Source organism: Castor canadensis, chromosome 3 (assembly GCF_047511655.1).
Source record: "Castor canadensis chromosome 3, mCasCan1.hap1v2, whole genome shotgun sequence".
Taxonomy (NCBI): domain Eukaryota; kingdom Metazoa; phylum Chordata; class Mammalia; order Rodentia; family Castoridae; genus Castor; species Castor canadensis.
The window spans coordinates 55137196-55159922 of NC_133388.1; the positions used below are offsets into that span (position 1 = coordinate 55137196).

General features: G+C 38.8%; 1 protein-coding gene, 2 non-coding genes and 1 pseudogene across 3 annotated transcripts; 3 read left to right on the plus strand and 1 right to left on the minus strand.

The window, feature by feature from the left end:
- The first annotated feature begins 9629 nt into the window (after window positions 1–9629).
- On the plus strand, window positions 9630–9736 carry LOC141421985 (U6 spliceosomal RNA). Its single transcript, XR_012446654.1, has one exon. It is a non-coding gene; the product is annotated as a U6 spliceosomal RNA (small nuclear RNA).
- Window positions 9737–14586: 4850 nt separating this feature from the next.
- Window positions 14587–18100, minus strand: Arf6 (ARF GTPase 6). Its single transcript, XM_020174342.2, has one exon. The coding sequence runs from the start codon at window positions 17884–17886 to the stop codon at window positions 17359–17361; it is 528 nt and encodes a 175-aa protein (XP_020029931.1). The 5' UTR covers window positions 17887–18100; the 3' UTR covers window positions 14587–17358.
- An 84-nt stretch (window positions 18101–18184) lies between these two features.
- On the plus strand, window positions 18185–21699 carry LOC141421582 (uncharacterized; annotated as a pseudogene).
- Window positions 21684–21756, plus strand: Trnaa-agc (transfer RNA alanine (anticodon AGC)). Its single transcript has one exon. It is a non-coding gene; the product is annotated as a tRNA-Ala (tRNA).
- Window positions 21757–22727: the final 971 nt, after the last annotated feature.

Sequence of the window (22727 nt, forward strand, 5' to 3'; positions counted from 1 at the left end):
CTGCTAAGATAGTGACAACCCTATCTCAAAAAAAAAAAAAGAGGAGAAAAAGGAGATCTTAGCTTTCTATAGCAATCAATGTGCCTATAAACATTAAAACACAAGAGCCAGGCGCCAGTGGCTCACACCTGTAATCCTAGCTACTTGGGAGAATGAGATAGAAGGACTGAGGTTTGAGGCTAGTCCTGGGAAATAGTTCTCAAGTCCTCATCTCCAAAATAACCAAAGCAAAAATAGACTGGAGGTGTGGCTCAAGAGGTAGAATGCCTGCTGCTTTGTAAGTATGAAGACCTGAGTTCAAATCCTAGTTCTACCAAAACAAAAATCACAAGAAAGTCACATCACTTTTTAAATTCTACATTTCAATGCTATCTACAATAACCACATTTTTATGAGTAAGTTGCCTACGTTTCTTCTTGTAATCCTCTTCTGGAGGTTTTTCAATTATTTGTAACTTAGAATGCATTCATTCTTAGGAAATTAATATGGTTCAGAAGAGGAACCATTGATACCTCTCCATTATTACTCCTAACATTATAGAGAAAATGTTTGCATTTAAAGTTGGTTCTAAGGTCAGAGTAATTATTTTGGTTACTGTGTTTCTTGGCCCAACTGCTTTCTTTCTCCAGTTGATAATTATGCTGGCAGGAGCCATGCCACAGAAACTCCACCCTGAGGAGTGACTCAGATAACTAGACAAAAGCATTTAAACCTCTTCATTATTATTTCAGACTTCCCTCTTGACACTCCCTTTAGTCAATGAATTGATGATTACACATTTTGTGTGGTTGAAAGAAAAACACTACCACCATTCTTGAATCAATTATGCCTGCTCTCAACTGTCATCTTTTAAAAAGTACAATACAACAAATAGCTGGTTCCTTATCACTTTCACATGTTTATTCACTGAGTATTTTTAAATACAGCATTATTTTTAAAACATTTTATTATAGACAATTTCAAACTAAAATGTTTCATTATAGACAATTTCAAACTAATAATGTACACCATGCACCCATTTGCTAAGCTTCAACACTTAACTAGCTTCATGATCGATATTATTTCATCTATAACCCACTCCCAATTTCCATATTAACACAAATCCTACACATATAATTTTATTTTTAAATATTTCAAAGAAAGCAGGACCTGGTGGTACACATCTATAATCCCAGCACTTGGGAGGCTGAGACAAGAGCAGCCTAGACTATATACCGAGACAACTTAAAAACAGATAGCAGAGGGGTGCCAGTGGCTCATGACTGTAATCCTAATCACATGAGAAGCTGAGATCAAGAGGATCTCAATTCAAGGCCAGCTCAGGAAAATAATTCACAAGACCCCCATCTCCAAAATAACCACAGCAAAATAAACGGGAGGTGTGACGCAAGCATAGAGCGCCTGCTTTTCAAATGTGAAGTCCTGAATTCAAACCCTAGTCCAACCAAAGACAAATATTTCAATGATAATAGCATAAATTTTGAATTTTACTTCTGCTTTAACACTTTAAAATTACTAAACTAGAGGAGAGAAGGAAAATAGATCTTTTATTGAGTGCTATCATGCCAAATAGGGACTTCCTTATAACTTACTGCTACTGCTTTTAGTGATAAAACTGCTAGGTGAACATGACCATTCCCGTGTGTGTGTGTGTGTGTGTGTGTGTGTGTGTGTGTGTGTGTGTGTGTGTGTGTGTGTGTGTGTGTGTTTGCAGAGTGTGACCATTCGTGTGTGTGTGTGTGTGTGTGTTTGTGTGTGTGTGTGTTTGCAGAGTGTGCCCTGGTGATCAAACCCAGGGCCTCATACTAAGTAAAAAAAAAAAAAAGTGGCCAGTGCCAGGGGCTCATGCCTGTAATCCTACCTACTCAGGAGGCAGAGATCAGGAGGACCATGGTTCGAAGCCAACCTGGGCAAATATCTTGAAAAACCCTTCACAAAAAAAGGGCTGGTGGAGTGGCTCAAGGTGAAGGTCCTGAGTTCAAGCCCCAGAACTACACACACACACACACACACACACACACACACACACACACACACAAAAGGTACAAGAATTTAGTATCTCATTCTACAATTCAAGTTTCCTTGATGACAAAAATAGGATTTAGGGCTGGTGAAGTGGCTCAAGCAGTAGAGCACCTGCTTCCCAAGCATGAAGCCCTGAATTCAAACCCCAGTAACCACACACAAAAAAGAAAAAAAATGTAGGACTTAACATACCTCAAGTAGGTTACTTATTTAATTTTCTACTACAGATTAAACCCAGGGCTTCGTGCATACTATGCAAGTGCTTTACCACTTGAGCCACACTCCCAGCCCTCAAGTAGGTTCTTGTGCGGAATGCATTTACTATCTGAAATCAAAAATGAACTGGACGAGGGATAAGGGGGGGGTAAGGATGGGAGTTGGGGGAAGTGGGGAGAAATGACCCAAACATTGTATGCACATATGAATAAAATAAAAATTTTTTAAAAAATGAACTGGAGCCGGTAGAATGGCTCAAGCAGGGCTTCATACTGCAAAACAGGCTCTCTACCACTTGAGTTACACCTCCAGTCCATTTTGCTCTTGTTATTTTAGAGATGGGGGGGGTCTTGTGAACAATTTGCATGGGCTGCCCTTGGACCTTGATCCTCTTGATCTCAGCCTACCAAGTAGCTAGGATTGCAGGCATGAGCCATCGGCACCTGGCCAAAAACCCCATCTTATGAATTCAGATCATAAAGATAAGGAATCAACCATAGAAGGCTGAGAATTTTCATATAATAGTATCAGCATTTACTTTGAGATACTGTCTTTACCCACAAACCTGATCATTACATTTAAGAATTTTATTTATTTTTACATTTCAGATTTTTCTCTCTCTTTTTTGGTGGCATTGGGGGTTGAACCCCCAGTCTCACAATTGCTAGGCAGGCATTCTACCTCTTGAGCCACTCCACTAGCCCTTGTTTTGTGTTGAGTATTTTCAAGATAGGGTCTCATGAACTATTTGTATGGACTGGCTTCAAACCTCCTGATCTCTGCCTCTTCAGCCACCAGCACCAGGCTTCAGATTTTTTTTTTTTTAAAAGACTGGGACATAACTTGATGATAAAATGTTTGCCTAGTGAGTGCAAGGTCCCAGATTCAATCCTAAACACCACAAAAAGAAAAAATGTTTCAAAATTAAGCTGTAAGACAATGTGTTCTTTGCAGTCATTAGCCAAGTTTCCAAAGAAATAATTCATGGCTCAGAAAAAAATTCCAATTGTACCAAATAGAAATATATCAATAGCTATTAGCATCCAGGTTTCTCCTATTAAGTTCAAAAGTGAGTCATTAATTAATAACCTTAAAAAGCTTGCTTTAAAAGCTTATTAAGAATCACTACTGGTTACCTAGAGCCAAACACATACACAAAGATATGTCATTCACATTTTAATGACTGTTTTTATCTTGAATATATCTACTACTCTAAATATCCCCATATTTCCACTAAATATTTGTTGAAAGAATGAATACAAACAAAAGAAAATTTATAAAAATAGAAAACACTCTATTTTTAATTCCCTGATAGCAAGCAAGGACATTTTTTAAAGAATTCAACGTTAAGCTCTCAAAGTCAAAACCTTCAGAAAAAGGAAAGTTATGGTTCAGAGTGACTGACTCATTTCCTTAGATGATTCAACCTTGTGGACTTAACACTGAGTTGTCTTCCCCTCCCCCTTCCAATTTTAATTCAGAAGGAGGAAAAATAAACCCTTGATATTTTAGATACCTTACGAGAATCTTCTAAATAGTCTTGTCTATACTTTTAAAGTTAAACTCCTGTTACATAATTCAATTAGCAGTGGATCAAACTCAGAACATGTTACATAGATTTGTCTAAAGCCTATTTTTAAAATTCAGAGATCTTTCCAACCTCTTAAAAATTAATCGTCAACTTGTCACTTGGCACAAAAATGATTTCATTAAAATGTACATTTTTCGGTTACCCTGCACAAACCTTTGAAAGTAAGTCTGTGTTTCTGTTTTTAACATGTATTCTTTAAATATCTATATACCTTAAATATTAAGTTCATTATGACAAAGTTCATGAGTTTACCTAATACAAAAATCCAGCAGGGCGCTGGTGGCTCACGCCTGTAATCCTAGCTACTCAGAAGGCAGGGATCAGGAGGATCTCAGTTCAAAGCCAGCCGGGCCAAATAGTTTATGAGACCCAATATCAAAAAAATGGGCTGGTGGAGTAGCTCAAGGTGTAGCTCCTGAGTTCAAGCCCCAGTACCCCCCCTCCAAAAAAATCCACTCTCAAAGACAACTGAAGAGAATAGAACATGAACACACAACAGGCATGTCTACACATGCCATGATTTCTAGCTAAATTTACAACAGAAACAGAATACATCTGGCTCCTCTCCAAGTGAGGAAAAGGCATGCCACAGAGGGTTCAGAAATCATGTGTACTGATTGAAAAACAGTAATTTGCAAACAGTTCCCCGATCAAGGACATATAGGTGATATCACCTTGTTTAACAACACAGGAGAGGAGAGAATAACACAGAATTTGCTCTCTTTCCCCTTACCACCTATGTCCCATCTCCTATCCCAAAACCTTCTCTTCAACCAGATCCTTAGGTACTAGTGGACTAGTTTGGGAGAAGAATTAAAAAAGAATGTCTGGGAGTTACTTAAAATTGCCAACTTTCATTGTCTGAAGGGAAGCACTTTCCTCATATACTTCAAGTAAGTCCCTTACCCTCCAAGATGCTGCTTTGTCTTCAGGAGCACACAGAATCACCTGATAAAAGTGGATTGGTGACAGATCTGTTTGATTAAAACTACCATGTCTTATTGGCTTTGATGTTTAAACACACACACACCAAAGTAAGAAACCTCCCTATCTGCCATGCATAGTGGTTCATGCCTATAATCTTAGGCGGTCAGGAGGTGGAGATCAGGAAGGTCATGTGTGAGGCCAGCCCTGGCAAAGAGTTCAGAGGATTCCGTCCCAACCAGTGGCTGGCAAGGGGGCTTGCCCAAAAACTAGATAGCATTTGTTGCCCTCAATGCAGAGAAACTAAAGCAGATACCTTAAAAGCAACTGAAGCCAACAGGAGAAGGGGACCAGGAACTAGAGAAAAGGTTAGATCAAGAAGAATTAACCTAGAAGGTAACACACATGCACAGGAAATCAATGTGAGTCAACTCCCTGTATAGCTATCCTTATCTCAACCAGCAAAAACCCTGGTTCCTTCCTATTATGGCTTATACTCTCTCTACAACAAAATTAGAGATAAGGGCAAAATAGTTTCTGCCAGGTATCAAGGGGGTGGGGGGAGAGGGAGGGGGCAGGGTGGGTGGTAAGGGAGAGGGTGGGGGGAGGGGGGAGAAATGACCCAAACATTGTATGCACATATGAATAAAAATAAAATAAAAATTTTTTTAAAAGGGGAGGGGCTTGCACCTGTCATCTCACCTATACCAGGAAGCATAAATGGGAGGATCATGGTCTAGGTCATGGGCATAGAGAGAGACGCTATCTTGAAAATAACCAACACGAAAAGGGCTGGGGGTGTGGTTTAAGTGGCAGAGCACATGCCAGGCAAGTGCAGAACCCTGAGTTCAAACCCCAGTACCAAAATAAAGTAAATAAAGGTCTCCATTCTTAAAGTCTATTGTTTTGGGAGTCAACACAACTTAAGTTTGAATATGGGCATACAGGCTCTACCACTTGTTGTCACTGACAAATGGTTTAAATTTTTGTGCATTAAGTCTTTTATCTGTAAAATAAGAGATAATAACTCCCTACTTGTTATGAAGATTGTATTTAAAGCCCTTAGCATATTGACAAGCACACAATAACTTTCAATAACATAGTATTTTTAAGTCTAGTCTACATTTTCTCATCCTGTAGATTTTCTCCTCTAACTCCCAGATCATTGTGGATGAAAATATCCTACAATTTAGAACTAAGGCTGACAGCAAAATATCAAGCCTTAGTTTGTAAATCTTAAGAAAAGTTTCAGAGTAACTTGGTAACTGTATTTTAGTTAAATAGAAATTAGGTTAATAAGCATGATGACCACACATTAGAAATTCTTTTAAATTTCACTCCAAGGCGATTTTAGTGATAAATAAAAAGAAATTTTGAGTCTAGTCTCAACCATATCACTAACTGCCATGATTTATGGGACAAGTCTCATGTTACCACCCCCATGACTTACTTTTTGCATTTTTAGAATGAAAACGTGAGAAACTCATTTATAATTACAGTAAGACTAGAATTATTTGGGAATGGTCATCATAAGCATTTCCAGGAGACTTAAACTATGCACAAAAAAAAAAAGTTTAGGGAATTAATGTGACATTTTTCAAATGGATTCTTCTACCAATTTTCCCTTACTCTAGCAAACTGGTGGTAGGAAGTATGTCACCACCTCACCCACCAGTACCTACAATATTTATAGGAAAAATGTTTTGAAAATTAAATGATTCCTTCATATTAAAGTGTTTTTATAAACTTTCACCCACATCTTTCTCTGGCTATCACACCCTTAATACCTATTATAGTCCTTTCGTCACAGCTTTTTGGAACATTTCTATTAGCAACTTCTCTACTACCATCTGTCTCTGTCTTTTTTTTATGTGATGGAGTTTTTTTTCTTTACTCATATATTCATATGTGCATACATTGTTTGGGTCATCTCTCCCTACCGTCTGTCTCTTTTACTACTAGTTTCTATGCCACTCAAACTTATCTAAGGAAGGTCCTAATGACTCTAATGTCAATTCTAAAAAATTCTTTTTTGATCTTCAACCTTGAGGGGTTTGCTTGTTTGTTTTTGGTGGAACTAGGGTTTGAACTCAGGGCCTCAGGCTTGCTAGATAGACACTCACTGCTTGAGTCATTCCTCCAGTCCTGAACTTCAACCTTCTTAATCTTGATGATAATCTATGGCTATCACTGATTTTTCTTCCCTCCTCTAAATTTTCCTGTTTCTCAGTCTTTCATGTTAATACACTCTTCTTTTACCCACCACTTAGACATTGATGTTCTCACAGGCTTCCATCCTCTGCCTTTCTACTCTTCTCATTCCTGGGAAATCTCACTAGCATCTCTGGTTACAAGCTAACTGTATTTATAACCTCTAGCCTGGATCTCTCTGGAACTCCTATCTATAAGGTATCTCCATCTAAACATCCATGCCATACATACCTAAAATCTGTCAAAATTAGCATGCAATCTCCCCCTCCCCTTAAACCTATTCTTTTCTTCCTAATTCCAATCTTTATATATATAATGTAACTTTCATTAGCAGTCACTCCAGCATAGTTCTCCCATTCCCTTGCGTTCAGTTGGCCAAACTTATTGATTCTGCCTCTAAAATAGGAGTTCTCAAATACAGTCCTTGGCACCCTCATTCTATAAGATAGCAACAGGTATTTAAAGAAGTATTAGGGTTAAAAAATGAAGGACAGGAGGGTAAAACTGGTCTTTTGAGGGGGAGGGGCTACCAGTGGGAAGGCATAAGGAAAGAGTGAATGAGGGTGAATATGGTGGATGTATTTTGTATTCATATATGAAAATAGAAGAATGAAACCTGGTGAAATTGTTCTAAGAAGTAGGGGCAGAGGAAAGAGGGAGAACAAAGAAGGAGGTAAATCTAAGATATATATAACTATCAGTGTATCTCCCTGTATAACTATTATATGCTAATTTAAAAAAAAAGTATTAGGATTTTGTGATACAATGAGTTTTGGAACACTGGGTTAAAGCAGATTTTTTTTTCTTTTTTTTTTAAAGCAAGACTTTCAAGAACCTGCAATGTGCTAATATGCCTTGTGAATTCCAAAGGCAGGGATATTATGAAGCATTTCCCAAAGAACACTGTTCAACAGAATACCCTTTGAGAAATGTCATTCAAAGTTTTTCTCTGTTTTCTCTCCTCCCCATTACTATACCACCCATGCCTCAATTAGGAAACTTCTCTCTCTCTCTTTCTCTCACATAATTTACATAGGTTTCCTGCCTAGGAGTTTTGCTCCATCTGTGTTCATCTTTACATAATAGTTGGTAAGTTCACTAAAATGTAAACTGCATGCAATTTCCTACTTAAAAAATCCCACAAGGCTTTTCTAGTGTCCAAATTATAAAATCCAAAATTCCTCAGAAAAGACTTTGTGATCAAGCTGTGACCATTTTCCCATCTTCACCTCACACCAGAACACCCTATGCTCTAAGCATAATAAATTAGCTGTCAGTTTCTGATGGTGCTACCACCTTCTGACTTTTGCACATAAGTGTGGAACTGTCTAAAAGGCATCAACTTCTTTATCTGAACAGCTTCCACTCACCTTTTAAACTTCACAAATGGGTGGGTGGCTGAAGCCTGTAATCCCAGCTACTCCAGAGGCAAAGGGCTACATTGGGGTGGGGCTCAAGTGGTAGAGCTCCTGCCTAGGAAGTGTAAAGGCCCGAAGAACTGCAGGGGAGGTGGGGGGGGGGGTAAAGAACAAACTGTACACAAATCAAAACCACACTAAGATTCCATCTCACCCCAGTCAGAATGGCTATCATCAAGAAAACAAATAACAAATGAATGCTGGTGAGGATGTGAGGAAAAAGAAGCCCTTATACACTGTTGGTGGAAGTATAAATGAATACAGTCACTATGGAAATCAGTACGGAAGTTCCTCAAAAAACTAAAAGTAGAAATACCATATGATCCTGCTATACCACTCGTGGGCATGTATCTGAAGAATGTAAGTCAGCCTACAACAGAGATACCTGTACACCCATGTATATAGCAGCCTTAGTCACAATAGCAAAGATACAGAGTAAGCCTAGGTGTCTACCACTGATGAATGCATAAAGAAAATGAGGCATATATATACAATAGAGTATTATTCAGCAATGAAGAATAAAATTATGAACTGGGTGCTGGTGGCTCATGCCTGTAATCCCAGCTACTTGGGAGGCTGAGATCAGGAGGACTGTGGTTTGAGACAAGCCCAGGCAAATAGTTCATGAGACCCTATCTCCAAAATAATTAGAGCAAAATGGGCTGGAGGTGGGGGCTCAATTGGTAGAGCGCCTCCCAAGCTAGCCAGCATGAAGCCCTGGGTTCAAACCCCAGTCCCACCAAAAATAAAATGTCTTTTGCAAGAAAATGGAACTAGAGATTATGTTGAGATAAGCCAAGCTCAGAAAGCAAATATGTTTTTGCTCATATGTGGAATCTACACATAATAAGACATGATTAGAAAAGGGGGACTGTTTGTGAGAAGAACCTGCAGTAGGGGAAGGAAAGAATGATGGTGGTGAATTATGATTGAAATACATTATATATGTATAAATAATGAAATCCACTAAAAATTGTTAAAAAGGATGGGGAGAAGGGAGTTAAATAATATAGAGGAGAATTTGATCAAAGTACATTATATACATGTATGTAAATATCACAAGGAAGCCCCTTTGTATAATTAATTTATGCTAATAATTTAAAAAACTGTCTGATATGATAGCCACTAGCCATGTGCAGCTGCTGAGCCCTGAAATAGGGCTAGTTTGATTGAGATATGCTTTTAATGTATTTTGGATCATATAGATTTGAATTATGAAGATTTTGTATGAAAGAATGTAATTTGTGCTGGAGTTGGCAGCACATGTACTAAAATTGGAATGATACAGAGAAGATTAGCATGGTCCCTGCACAAGGATGACATGCAAATTTGTGAAGTGTTCCAAAGTTGTACAAAAATGCAAATTATCTCACTAATGATTTTATGCTGTGATATATTTGGTTAAATATTAAAATTTACTTCATCACCTTTTTAAAATATGTGACTGCTAAAGAAATTTAAATTATATATGTAGCTTGCATTCTATTTCTATTGGGCACACTCAGATACCTAACAGAGTCATACTTTTTCAGGACTGCAAACAAGATACTTTACCCAATTATCTTTCCATTGAAAATCTGCTGTATATTCTGATTCCTTTCCATCAATCGTGGTCATGATAGAAAGAAAACTAACTCTTCTTCCACAAGTAATATATCATCAGTTTATTATTTCACTTCTAAGTTTCTCTATACTATACTTGGTCATTTTCTCAATTAGATTATCAACAGTGTCCTGAAAGGACTTCATTCTTTCAACTTCTATTCATGATCCTGACACAGCATTCTATATAAACCTACTAAATTAAAATCCCTAAACATGTCACTATCTTTTGATACATATGAAATATAAATGTGTAAACATATATGTGTATACATATATGTCTATGTGTATATATGTGTGATATATATTCATATATATATATATATGTATATGTATATATTCAATGGCTTCCACTGCATGCAAAACTATATCCAAATTACTTTTAACTTTTCTTTTTTTCTTTTTTAGGATTACAGTTGCAAGCCATCAGACCCAGTATAAAAATTTTTCTTAAATCAAGAAGAACCCATGCATTGAGTGTGATGGTACATATCTATAATCACAGCACTTGGGAGGCTGAGAGCAGGAGTATCACATGCTTGAGGTCAGCATGAGCTACATGGCAAGTCCAAGACCAGCTACTTAGGAAGACCCTGTTTCATAAAAACCATGGGCTGGTGATGTAACTCAGTGGTAGAGTGCTAGCCTATAATGTGCGCAATACATTGCATTTGATGCCCAGCACCACACACACACACACACACACACACACACACACACACACACGAGACTATATGTAAATATTCATATAATCACCTCAAAGTCAATTTTTCCTATTTTTTACAATGATCTATAAAAACTTACAATTAAATAGTCATATTTGATTTTTACAGAAAAAGTCTCTCAAGCTTAGTCTGTTACCATGTTCTCCATTGTACAAAGACTCAAATTATGGAAGGACTGAAAACTTACTGATGGATAAGAAAATTATGGGAAATTACCCAAAGCAAGTTACTTTTAAGAAAGACACTGGTTCACCTCAGTCACATACACAGTATGGTACAGACAACTTGAATTCAAATCCTGGCTCTGCTACTTATTAACATGGATCTCCCTGTCTCAGTTTTCTAATTATAAAATTGGACCCCTATCTCCTAATGGTTGTAAGGATAATGGAGAATACATATGAAATGCATATTTGTTGGCAAGCATCCAACAAATGCTCCTATTATTCTTAAAGTATTTCCCAATTTGATCTCTTCCAGGCTTATTCAAAAAGCTTTAAAAAATAAAGGGAAGAAAGCATTTTAGTTTGTTATATTAAATCCCTGCCTTCTGTAACTCCAAAAACTTTGGTTTTAATTTTCCTTTCATATTCTATAACCTGCTCAGTCCATTCTATTCATCTATAATAGAAAGCAACTTTTAGGAGCATGACTAACCAACCATTTTCAAATAGGTCTATGTAAGTATTTTCACTTTTTAAAAGTTCATTCATAAATGCCCTTCATAAACCTAACTTTCATAAACTCCTATTTACTTTTTTAGCTTCTCTTTTAAAATAGTTATAGGTGGAAAACAGATGGAACTGGAAATCATTATATTAAGTAAAATAAGTCAGGCTAAGACAAATAGAACATGTTCTCATATGTGAAATCTAAACCTAAAATAAAATGAATAACAAGAATGCAAAACAAGGAGACTTTAAAGGTAGAAACCAGAGGAGGAGGGGAAGGCAAAAGGAGAGGATGAAGGGAAGGTAGGAACATAATCAAAGTACTTCATACACATGCATGAAAACAAAACAATGAAACCCACTAAAAATTATTTTTAAAAGAGGGAAGGACAAGAAAGAGCAATAGAAGGGGTGAATTTGAACAAAGTACATACATTATATGCATAAATATGGAAATATCACAATGAAAGTCCTTTGTACAATTAATATACACAAATAAAAAAGAGAAAAAAAAGAAAACAAGGTCCCACATCCTACAATATTAATACAGAACTCTCCAGGCAAGAAAAATTCACATGTGAAATAATTTATATTGGTTATAGGAATAATACTGGAAGAAAACAAGTATCATGCAACATATTAATGATACTTCCAAGTCAACAAAACACTTCCTCTTACAAAGTTTCATAACATAAAATACTGAACTCAGGACCTGATTACAGTAATACTGAGTAAATAAAAATCACAACTGATGTTTGCTGAACCTAACTAAACTAACCAAACTACTATAGATTATCTAGAGGAAAGGATACTTTAACAGAAAAGCACATTTAACTTAAACCCAAAGACCAAACCACAACAAAAGTAAGAGAAATATTCAAAGTGAAATTATTCCCAAAATTTTAAAGGAAGATGTTAAGGACTGGTGAGTGGCTCAAATGATAGATGGCCTGCCTAGCAACCACGAGGCCAAATTCAAACTCCAATATTGCCAAAAAAAAACCCCAAAAAACAAAAAAATCAAAACTGAGAAAATACTGGTTTCACATATTTAAACATACTAAGAAAAAAAAAATCCAAATTAGACTAACAAAGTCTCAGAGCCCTGTATAAAAGTGTAATTACATAAGCCAGTTTCTCAAAAAGTTTGATTCAAGTTGTTTAACAATGGTCTCTGCTTTAAATTGTTGGATAACATTTTGATAATATTATATATTTTGACAATGTTTAAAAATTTCAGCTTTAGATTTAGTCAATAAACACTTTTCCATAAAGGCCAGAAAGTAAATGTCTTAGGCTTTTTAGGTCGCATACACATTTTTTTTCTTACATCTTTAAAAATGTTAACAGCCACTATAAAAACATGCCACAACCAGATGTGCCTTAGCCATAAGCCCAGCTTCATGCTACACATCTTTTTGTTTCTAGGTTAATTACACTGCTATTATTTTCTTCCTTAAAATATTTGCTCAAATGTTACTATCTCAAAGACTTCTCTGAACATGTTTCCACCTGTTCCTCTATAAAATGTAACATACTATACAATACATAGTGTATCACCTAATACACTTTCACTCATAGCTGACCTTTGGTCTTCCCCACCGAAGCATGTAAATTCTATGGAGATATTTTGTGGGTTTTTTTCTCACTGCACTTACATGATTCCAGACATATTAATAGGTTCTGGATAAATAAATATACATAGCCTTATACTTACATAAAATGATGGAGAAAATATATATGCTATGTGTAATAATTTCACAAGTAAAAAGGTGTTCAAGGACAAACTGATAGTTTAAAGTTCTTTCAAACATCCATAAAACATTTTAAATAAAGAAGAAAAAAAGGTTAAAAATTAAAGCACTTTCACAAGGCATCATGATGCATGACTATAATCCCAGCACTCTGAAGGCTGAGGCAGGATTTCAAGTTTTAAGTCCAGCCTGGGCTACATAGTGAGACCCCCATCTCAAAAACAAAACAATTAAAGCACTTTCTACTATCCCTCAAAGTGAAGTTAGTTCTTACAGTCTAATTTAATCTAATTCTCTAGAAGTTTACCATTACTTTAGCTAATGTAATAACAAATTTGTTATAATTCCTAAATCCCTCTAGAGACCAGTTCTACTTTCTTTGATCTCAACTACACTTGTTCCCTGCCAGCTCAACTAGTCTGGCAACTTTAAAGTTTGGCAAAGCGTGGAGGAACAACTTTGCTGTTTCTATGACTCAATCTCCCAATATCCCATTTTGATAAACTTCTGAGTACCATGATCTCTGCCATTTTATTAAAGCAAGCAAAAGACTATTTTCTATTAAATGTTATGCTCCAAATACATTATATTCAGATTAGTCAGATTTGAAAGTTTTTTATAATTGCCTTATCTTAGTTTTTACCTCTAACCTTACAATAACCATGATTTACATACACATATTATGTGAAACATATTTACATATGATATATATGAAATAACTAGGAATTTAGTAAGCTCTATCGCCAAATTATGGTCACTCTATTTCTAAGCTTAAAAGCATTACAAATGCTTTTAAGTAGGAGATATTGAAGACAATATCTCCTACTGCTATCACTAGAAAACTGATTATCTCAATAAACCACAGTAATAAATATTAATGTGGGATTTAAATCATACTATACCATAGTAAGATATTATAAAATTAAACTACGAAACATTGCTGAAAGGCAATGCTTACAAAAATGTTTTTAAAAGCCTTTTATCCAAGTTATTCATCTATTTTACTTCTACATGGCTAAAATTCTACCCTTATCAGCCAAGCAACTTTGACCTCTAAAAGAAATCTTTAAAATCCAAGTCTATTTGTCAAAGGTCAAGACAACTCTATAGGCCAATTCTTTTCTTACACAATCCTGTACTTAAAAAAAAAAAAAAAAGCTAAGGATGTAATTTGAAAAAAGCAGTAAACACCTTATTTTTAAAATTCTTCAACTGTTCTTGTGTCCTAAGTGGTCATAACATAAAGTTTGGTGAAACTAAAACAAGGCAAACCTCCTTCAATAGTGAGCATTTGTAAGAACCAAACTGATTCTCTTTTGTTGTTGTTCTTATAATCAGGTGACTCCCAAATTAAATCACTTTTACCACATATTCTGGAAAATAACACGGCCCAACACACCAACATGTCCCACTTATCTAGTTTAACGAGTAACATGACGTGAGAAACTGCACTGTGTAATTCCTTTATTTTCTGCATATTAGTGCTTTACCAACACTACAACCATAAAGAACACAATTCCAAGTACTGTACTTTTTAGTTTGGGGCGATCACAGTCTACAAACTCATTTACTTATATTAGACAAGATTAACCTCATTCAAAACTTACTGCAGTTTATAAATTCACATAAATACAGAAATTGATGCAATTAAACAAAAACTTTAGGATCTTATTTTTTTAATTCTGAAATCCTTACTTAGATCATAACTTTTTTGCAGACCATAAGCACCTGCTCCATAATCACCAATGTTATGACTCAATTTAACTACAATTATAAACCTTTTATACTCTTAAAGAAAATATAACTGAAAATTACAACTTCTTTCCAAAAGGTTTAGGGTTTTCCAAATTTCAGTTATTTGCAACCCCTGCCTCCCTTTTCAGGCAGACATTTCAAATAAACTAAAAATAACCATATCTCACCTGCAACATTCAGTAATAGCAATCACTTGATGTATAAAATTTTAACTATGCCCCCAGTTATTTTAAGACAAAAAAATGGCTGCCTAACAATCTGTCACAAGTTAGAAACACTACATTTAAGAATTAACATGAGGGTTTCAAGTTTCCTCCAGTTTAGGCATTTACATCTTTGTGCTTGTTTTGTTTCAGGATGTTACTATAGCATTGATATTTGTATAACCCATCTTTATGTACCCTAAATTGTAATCATCTAAAACACTAAGAATTACATTTATAGTGGAGCTTTGGGAATTCTAAAAGGCAACCAAGATGTTCTTAAATGTGTTTATCAGTCTCATTTTCAGAAATACTTCTACTAAAGAGAAAACTCAGAACTTCATACTTTAGTTGCATCTTGAATTCAAAAATCCCTCTGCACCAGTGGGAGCCTAAAACATAGCACCTTTTCCCATCTGTTTAAGTAAAATGTTTTCAGTTTTACTTTGAATACTTGATTTTTTTAGTCTTCTGCTTCTCATACATCTTTGGTAAAAGCTCCATTATACGATATGGCCAAAACATGAAGGACCAATACTGTCCAACTATACCATGATATCCGGCTCATTTTTAGTTTTCAGACACCCTCATTAACAAAATCACTCCACCTTTTCCTGTATACTGCCTTTGCAGTCTACATTTCTGAAATTCCCTACATTTAATTCCTTGAGGATCACTAAAATTAATCCTTAAGGCTATATAAGAACCAGATGCTGCTTCCCAATTCTAAATCAAGCATTAACATTTGGTTCAAAACATTATCATAGTGGTCTCAATCTAGTTACTGGTTCTAACCAGCTAATTTTAAGATGTAGCTATCACCAGTGAGCACACTGCTTACCCTTGAAGAAAAATAAGTTTACATTCATTGTCATCTGTAGGTTCTTTAATTCATCCTACTTCCCCTTTAATGGTCATCCCTCAAATCTACACATCATTCATTCATCACGTTTCTTTCCTTAAAGGAGATAGTATACTATTGAACCAACAGGGTATCTATTTGCATGAGTTAATCCTACAATCAAGCAAAATTAAATACCTTTTTTAAAATAAAACATCTTTTCCAGTGTTCTAATTCATGGAGATGTGGATCACTCATTTATAAAAAATTACGTATCTTCAGTTCTAATCAGTTGTTGTAATGTGAAAACAGGAATGTGTATTTTTCCAGCTAGGTAAAAGGTGCATATAATTTGAATCATTAAATGCTTTTTTAAGTGAACAAAGTTAAGTATTTCAGAAATTTTAAAACTGGTCTTAGACATTTGAAACAAGTTAATAATACCATATATTCCAGTTTTGCCCAAGTCACTTAAAATATCTACAAGTATTTCATCTGTGTGGCATACACCATTATTGCTCCATTTTCTGGAAAGAGTCTATTGTGAAGGTAAGAAATTGAGGGAAAACAGCAAAGTTGCTAACTTTGCAGTGAAAAACAATCTGTGTCCTAGACAGGTTACACTTTCATATTTTTATGCAGCGTAAAGTTAGCTATGTTATGGGGAACTTAGTTTTATTCTTACTCATGCATGATGTATGTTTCAGAACTTAAGAGCTGACATTTCAAAGAACTTCTTACATTACCTGTTTAACATACTGATGTGCAACTGGAACATATTACATTGGTATTACTCATTATTTGCCACTGTGGGCTAAGTTTACCATATTGGTCTTAGTTATAAAAGGTCACATTTGAAATTACTACGTTAAAGTTAGAACTAATAAGGGAGGGGGGAAGGCCTTAAATATAAAAGACAAACGGCAGTTTGATTAAGCAATAATTTTCAGTTTACTAGATGAAACAGACTTGCAACATAGTCTGCATGAATGCAAAATAAGCCATCTACAGCAAGTGATAAGGAAACTGGGCAAAAAGGAAAAAAGCATACATTGGAAAAAAAATTTCTCTCAAAATAAAAAAATCAAACCATTATTATAAAGGACTTTACCAAGAACTGCTGTATTTCCCCAACCCCATTTGCTGGAAGTCAACAAGAGCATCTAGCACTGTGTTCATGTCAAATGTCAGATCAGAGCATCCTAACGCAAAGCCAAAAAAAAGGGGGAGGGAGTGGGGAGAGAAAAAAGGAAAGAAGAAAACCCCAACCCCCCTCCCCCACCAAAACGTAGAACAGTTAACTCCAGAGTTCAAATTCAAAAGAAGAGAAAGTGGCAACTGAAAGAGGTGATGACGGTGGAGATAATCCTATGAATGGGTTTTTGATTTCTCTCCTTCTGGGGGATGGCTGGAGAATGCTCATTAGGATTTGTAGTTAGAGGTTAACCATGTGAGCCCCTCATAGAGTCCGTCCCCCGAGGTAGCACAGGAGGGCTGCACATACCAGTTCCTGTCCCGAATCCGGGTCAGGCCCAGTTTCTCCTGGATCTCGTGGGGTTTCATGGCATCGGGCAGGTCCTGCTTGTTGGCGAAGATGAGGATTATGGCGTCCCTCATCTCCCGGTCATTGATAATGCGGTGCAGCTCCTGGCGGGCCTCGTCAATGCGGTCGCGGTCGGCGCAGTCCACTACGAAGATCAGACCCTGGGTCCCGGTGTAGTAATGCCGCCAGAGCGGCCGAATCTTGTCCTGGCCACCCACATCCCATACGTTGAACTTGACGTTTTTGTAAGTCACCGTCTCCACGTTGAACCCCACGGTGGGGATGGTGGTCACCGACTGGCCCAGCTTCAACTTGTACAGGATGGTCGTCTTGCCGGCCGCGTCCAGGCCCAACATGAGGATCCGCATTTCCTTGTTCCCGAAGATTTTAGACAGCACCTTCCCCATCGCGTCGGAAGAGCCGGGGCCGGGGGCATTCAGGTGTCCCGGGTCCCCTCTGCCAACAACGCCGCCGCGGCCGCCGCGAAACTGAAACGAAGCCTGGTCGCCGCGAGGGCGCCCGTGCGGCCTGCGAGGAAGTTGCCTGCTAGGGGCGGAGGCCCGCGCCCGCCGCTCACCGGGACATCACCGGCCGCGCCTCTCGCAGCCTCCCGCCGCCGCCGCCGCCGCCGCCGCCCGGGCCCCTGAGCCGCGCTGGGAGAGCCGCCGCCCTGCTGAGGCGCGGCCCGGCCCGGAACTGCCCTTCCCCCCGCAGGCGCCGCGCGAGCGCCGCCGCCGTCCCCGCTGCTCCGCCTGCTTCTCACCCCTCCGCGGGAGACTGCAGTCCTCCGGCCGGCCCGTCCGCCAGTCCGCAAGCCCCGGGCTCACCACCGACCCAAGCCACCCAGAAGGAGCGCGACTCCGGCGCTCCGTCAGGTCATTGATCCTCGGAGGAACTCGATGCGCCGCCTGCAGAAACACAGAGAGGGAGAAGGGAGTTACCGCTCGAGGTCCAGAGGGGAGCGGAGGCCGAAGCAACCTGCTTTTCCAGCTCGGCCCGCGTCGGGGGTTACCTCTAGCCGCCGCCCCGAGCGCGGGCTCCTCCGGCCTCCGACCTCCTCCTCCCAGCTCTGCCGCCGCCGCTGCCGGAAAAGGCGCCGAGGAAACCGCCTCACTTCCCCTCCCAACCACGCATGCGCAGCAGAGGCCGACCGTTCGGACCAGCGCGACCTCTGGAAGGAGAGTAGCCCGCGCGCCTAGCGTCACGGGCGCCACGCGCCGAGGGGGCGGGGCTACGGCGTCTCGGAGGGCATGTGGGCCTCGCGCTCGCGCCAGCGCCCACCTGTCGCGCTTCCAGGGTTTTCTTCCCAGATTGTCACCCGTTTCCCCTCTTCACCCGATTCAGGAGGACAAAACGCACTGGGCGGAGGGGGCTCTCCCGGGTGGGGTCGGCTGGCAGCCCGCTCTTACAGCAAACGCCCCCACCGAGCAGTTTCCAGGCCTACTCTCGGAACTCCGGGCCCGACTTCCCATCACCCCGCCCCGGCCTTCGCGCCCCCTTGGTCTCGCAGCGAAACTCGGTTCGCTGTTTTCTTTTCACCAGCCCTTTCTTGGCTTTCTTTATCCCGTGAGTTCTGTGTGCTTCCTGGAAGACACGTGGGAGGCCGGTGCGCCATGCGGAATCCGCCAGTCAGCAGCCAGCGCTTCTGCGAAGTTGGGCTGGGCTTTGCCCGGCTCCGTGCGTCTCGGCACAACCGACCCACGTTTCTTCAGTGTGTTACGTAGAGTTCCCGAACTGTACCCAACTTAAAAAAAATGCGATGGCTTTTCATGTTTAAATGTCACCTTGTGTAGCTTAATTAATAGTTGCTTCTCACCGACCCTCCCTGTCTTAGCCTTATGAATCTTAACGTACATGGCTAGGACAAAAATGTACCCAGATAATGGGTCCCAACATTAACTTTCAGAAAGATTGTTTTCTGGCCCTTGAAGATAAAAGGCACAAGCCTCATTCTTTATACTATCTCAGCGTTGAAAAATACGAGAGAATCTTTAAAATGTATTGCTCTAAATGTTGATTTAAGAATTGGAAAACTTGTGATAGTGACTTATGTAATGTTAAAATGTTTTCCACAAAAAAGATACTTTATATGCGAACCCAGTTAAAAAAAAAATCTTAGCATAGGATTTAGAATCAGACTATTTCTATAGCCTGGAATTGGTCATTTAACTTGCCCAGTTGATCTTCCGTGTAAACTGACTTTGATTACTCCACCTCCACCTGTTTGTGGAAGACTTCAGGAAATCTTTTGTGTCGAGGGGATGTTGAGACAGTTAGACTTAAGGTTAAAAGAAGGTGACATGCACATGCTATTTTCTTCAGTCTGGGGGTTTGACACAGTGACGTTTTCCTACAGTGGCATAACTTAGAGTACCTGGATACCTAGATATCTGGAGTGGCTCATCAAATAATAAAGTAACTGATTATTTTAACTAATAACCATAGCACAAAACAAGTAACAATGGCCAGAAAACAAACACAGATAGTTTAAAAAAATTAAATTTGTTCATCATGCCAGTAAAAAAAAAAAAGCGAATTTTAACAAATCAAAGCATCTATAAAAGACTACTAAGTCATACCATATATGAAACACTCATTTTCTTGATTCCTTCTGGAAGCAACATTTTTTTTTTTTTTTTGGTAGTACTGGAATTTTGAACTCAAGGCTTCACACTTGCTAGGTAGGCTCTACTGCTTTGAGCCACCCCACCAGTCCTGTTTTGTGTTGGGTATTTTTGAGATAGTGCCTGGCTGGCTTTGAACTGCAATCCTCCTATTCTCTGCCTCCTGAATAGCAAGGATTACAGGCATGAGCCAGGCAGCAGCAACAATTTTTTAAATTTTTTTGGCAGCACTGGGATTTGAACTCAGGGTCTCACGCTTGCTAGGCAGGCGTTCTACCGCTTGAGTCACTCTGCCAACCTAGCAACAATTTATTAAAAAAGTAAGTGAAAGCTCAAAAACTAACCATAGAAAAATACCTGTTTTTTCACGTAAAAGAGACTTCCTTTTGTGTGTGTGTTGGGGGAGGGGAGGATGGAACCCATGCCCTGGGTATGCTAGAGTGCTCTACCACTGACCTATATCTCCAGTCCTTGGATTTTTGACACACCAACTTAGCATGTAGCACAAGCCCAGGCTGGCCTGGAACTCTTGCCCCAGCCTCTTGAGTGCTCAAACTATAGACGTGCACCACCACACCTGCTTTCATTTACAAACTATTTTAGGGCTGGGGCTGTGGTTCAAGTGGTAATAGTACCTACCTAGCAAGCACGAAGCCCTGAGTTAATACCCCAGTACCAACAAAAAGAAATAAAAGAAAAAAAAAATTGACTTGTAAAAAAATGGCTTAGGCTTTATTTTTAAAATAAAATTAATGTCTTTCTTAACAGTACCCACACTGTTTACTTCTATTTCTGAGTTCCTATAGCTCTTAACAATCTATTCATTCTGCATGACCCAACCCTGACATTTATTTCTTTAAATTTATTCCATCCAGTAACAATTCTGATGGTATGGCAAGGGTGGTCTGACCACATCCTCATATGATGATTTCATCCCATTTATCATTTTGATTCCTTAGGTCAGACTTACCCACCCCTGTCTAGTTTAAAGAACACATACCACCCAGGAAATCTAGAAGTCTTTAAAGAAATAGTAAGATGGTGGTTTTGGCAGGGTGCCATCAGCACCCTTCAGGACCTACTTTCTAATTCTCTTTAACTATTAAAAAAAAAAACCTTGATTAATTACTTTGGTTACACCTGCAAACAAACACAGCAATATTAAAGGTGAGAATGAGGACTGGGGGCATGGCTCAAGTGGTAGGGCCTTGCCTGGCAAGTGCAAGTTCAAATACTAGTACCACCAAAACAAAATTAATGAGAATGGTAGATCTAAAAACAAAAATTTGGCCTGGGGATGTAGCTCAGTGGTTAAGTGTTTGCCTAGCATGCACAAGGCCCTGCATTCAATCCCCAGTACTATACAATAAATAAATGAATAAATAAATAAAAACAAAAGTTTGAATTGAAGTTGATGTTTCACAGGTTGTTTAATAATTACAGCATTCAGACAACACTGAGGCAACATGGAAAATGAGCGGGAAGACCAGCACTTCTTAGCTTATTAAGGTATAACTGGGCTAAGTTATTCATCCTCACTTATCAATTTCTCTGTTCCTTTAAGGAGAAAATCTTGGGCTGGAGGTATGGCTTAAGTGGTAGAGTGCCTGCCTAGCAAGCATGAGGCCCTGAGTTCAAACCTCAGTACTGCCAAAAAAAAAAAGGAGAAAATCTCTCCAATGATTAGGGTGAGACATTATTTTTCCCCTTTACACTTGAAGGAGCTGAGGCCCGTAAAGGATAAGCAAGCTTCTTAAGAACAATAAACGGTACAAAGCAGATTCAAATTAAGATTTACTTATTCACAGAGTCCCATGCCAGAGAAAACTGTGTCTCTGAACCATTCTTTGGCCTCTCTCTGCCTATATACTGCTGACATTGCAGTGAGTTGCACAGCGGAGAGAAAAATAAATTTCTTTCTTTCTCTTTCTTTCCAAATAGATAGATAGGCCGGGTCTCCCTATATAGCCCAGGCTGGCCTCAAACTTGAAATTCTCCTGCTTCAGCCTCCTGAGTGCTGGGAAAATTAAGAATTTTTTAAAATTCAAATCTGGTGTTCTTTTTCCTACTGAACTGAGAAAGCTGGACTAGATTAGTGGTTTTCAGTCCGGATTGCGTATTAAAATAATCTGGGAAACTGTGGATTTGTTGTTGTTGTTGTTTGGCAGTTCTGGGGTTTGAACTCAGGGCCTTGCTTGAGCCAGTCCTCTGGCTATATGGGGAATTTTTAAACCATACAAAATGGGACACATCCAGGACTGGCAGAGTGGCTCAAGAGTTAAAAATGCCTGCCTAGCAGCCATGAAGCCCTGAGTTCAAATTCCAGTGTCACTTAAAAAAAAAAAAAAGATTATTTGCCGGGCACTGGTGGCTCACATCTGTAATCCCAGCTACTCAGGAGGCAGAGATCAGGAGGATTGCAGTTCGAAGCTAGCTCAGGCAAGTAAGTTCTCGAGACCCTATCTCAAAAATACCTAACACGAAAAGGGCTGGTGGACTGGCTCAAAGTGTAGGCCTTGAGTTCAAACCCCAGCACTGCCAAAAAAAAAAAAAAAATGGGACACATCCGAACTCAAGACAAAATATCTGGGGAAGGGCTTACCCACACCAGATACTCTGGAAGT

Excerpts from the sequence above, each read along its gene's own strand:
- Arf6 (XM_020174342.2), bottom strand. The coding sequence starts at position 17,886 with ATGGGGAAGGTGCTGTCTAAAATCTTCGGGAACAAGGAAATGCGGATC.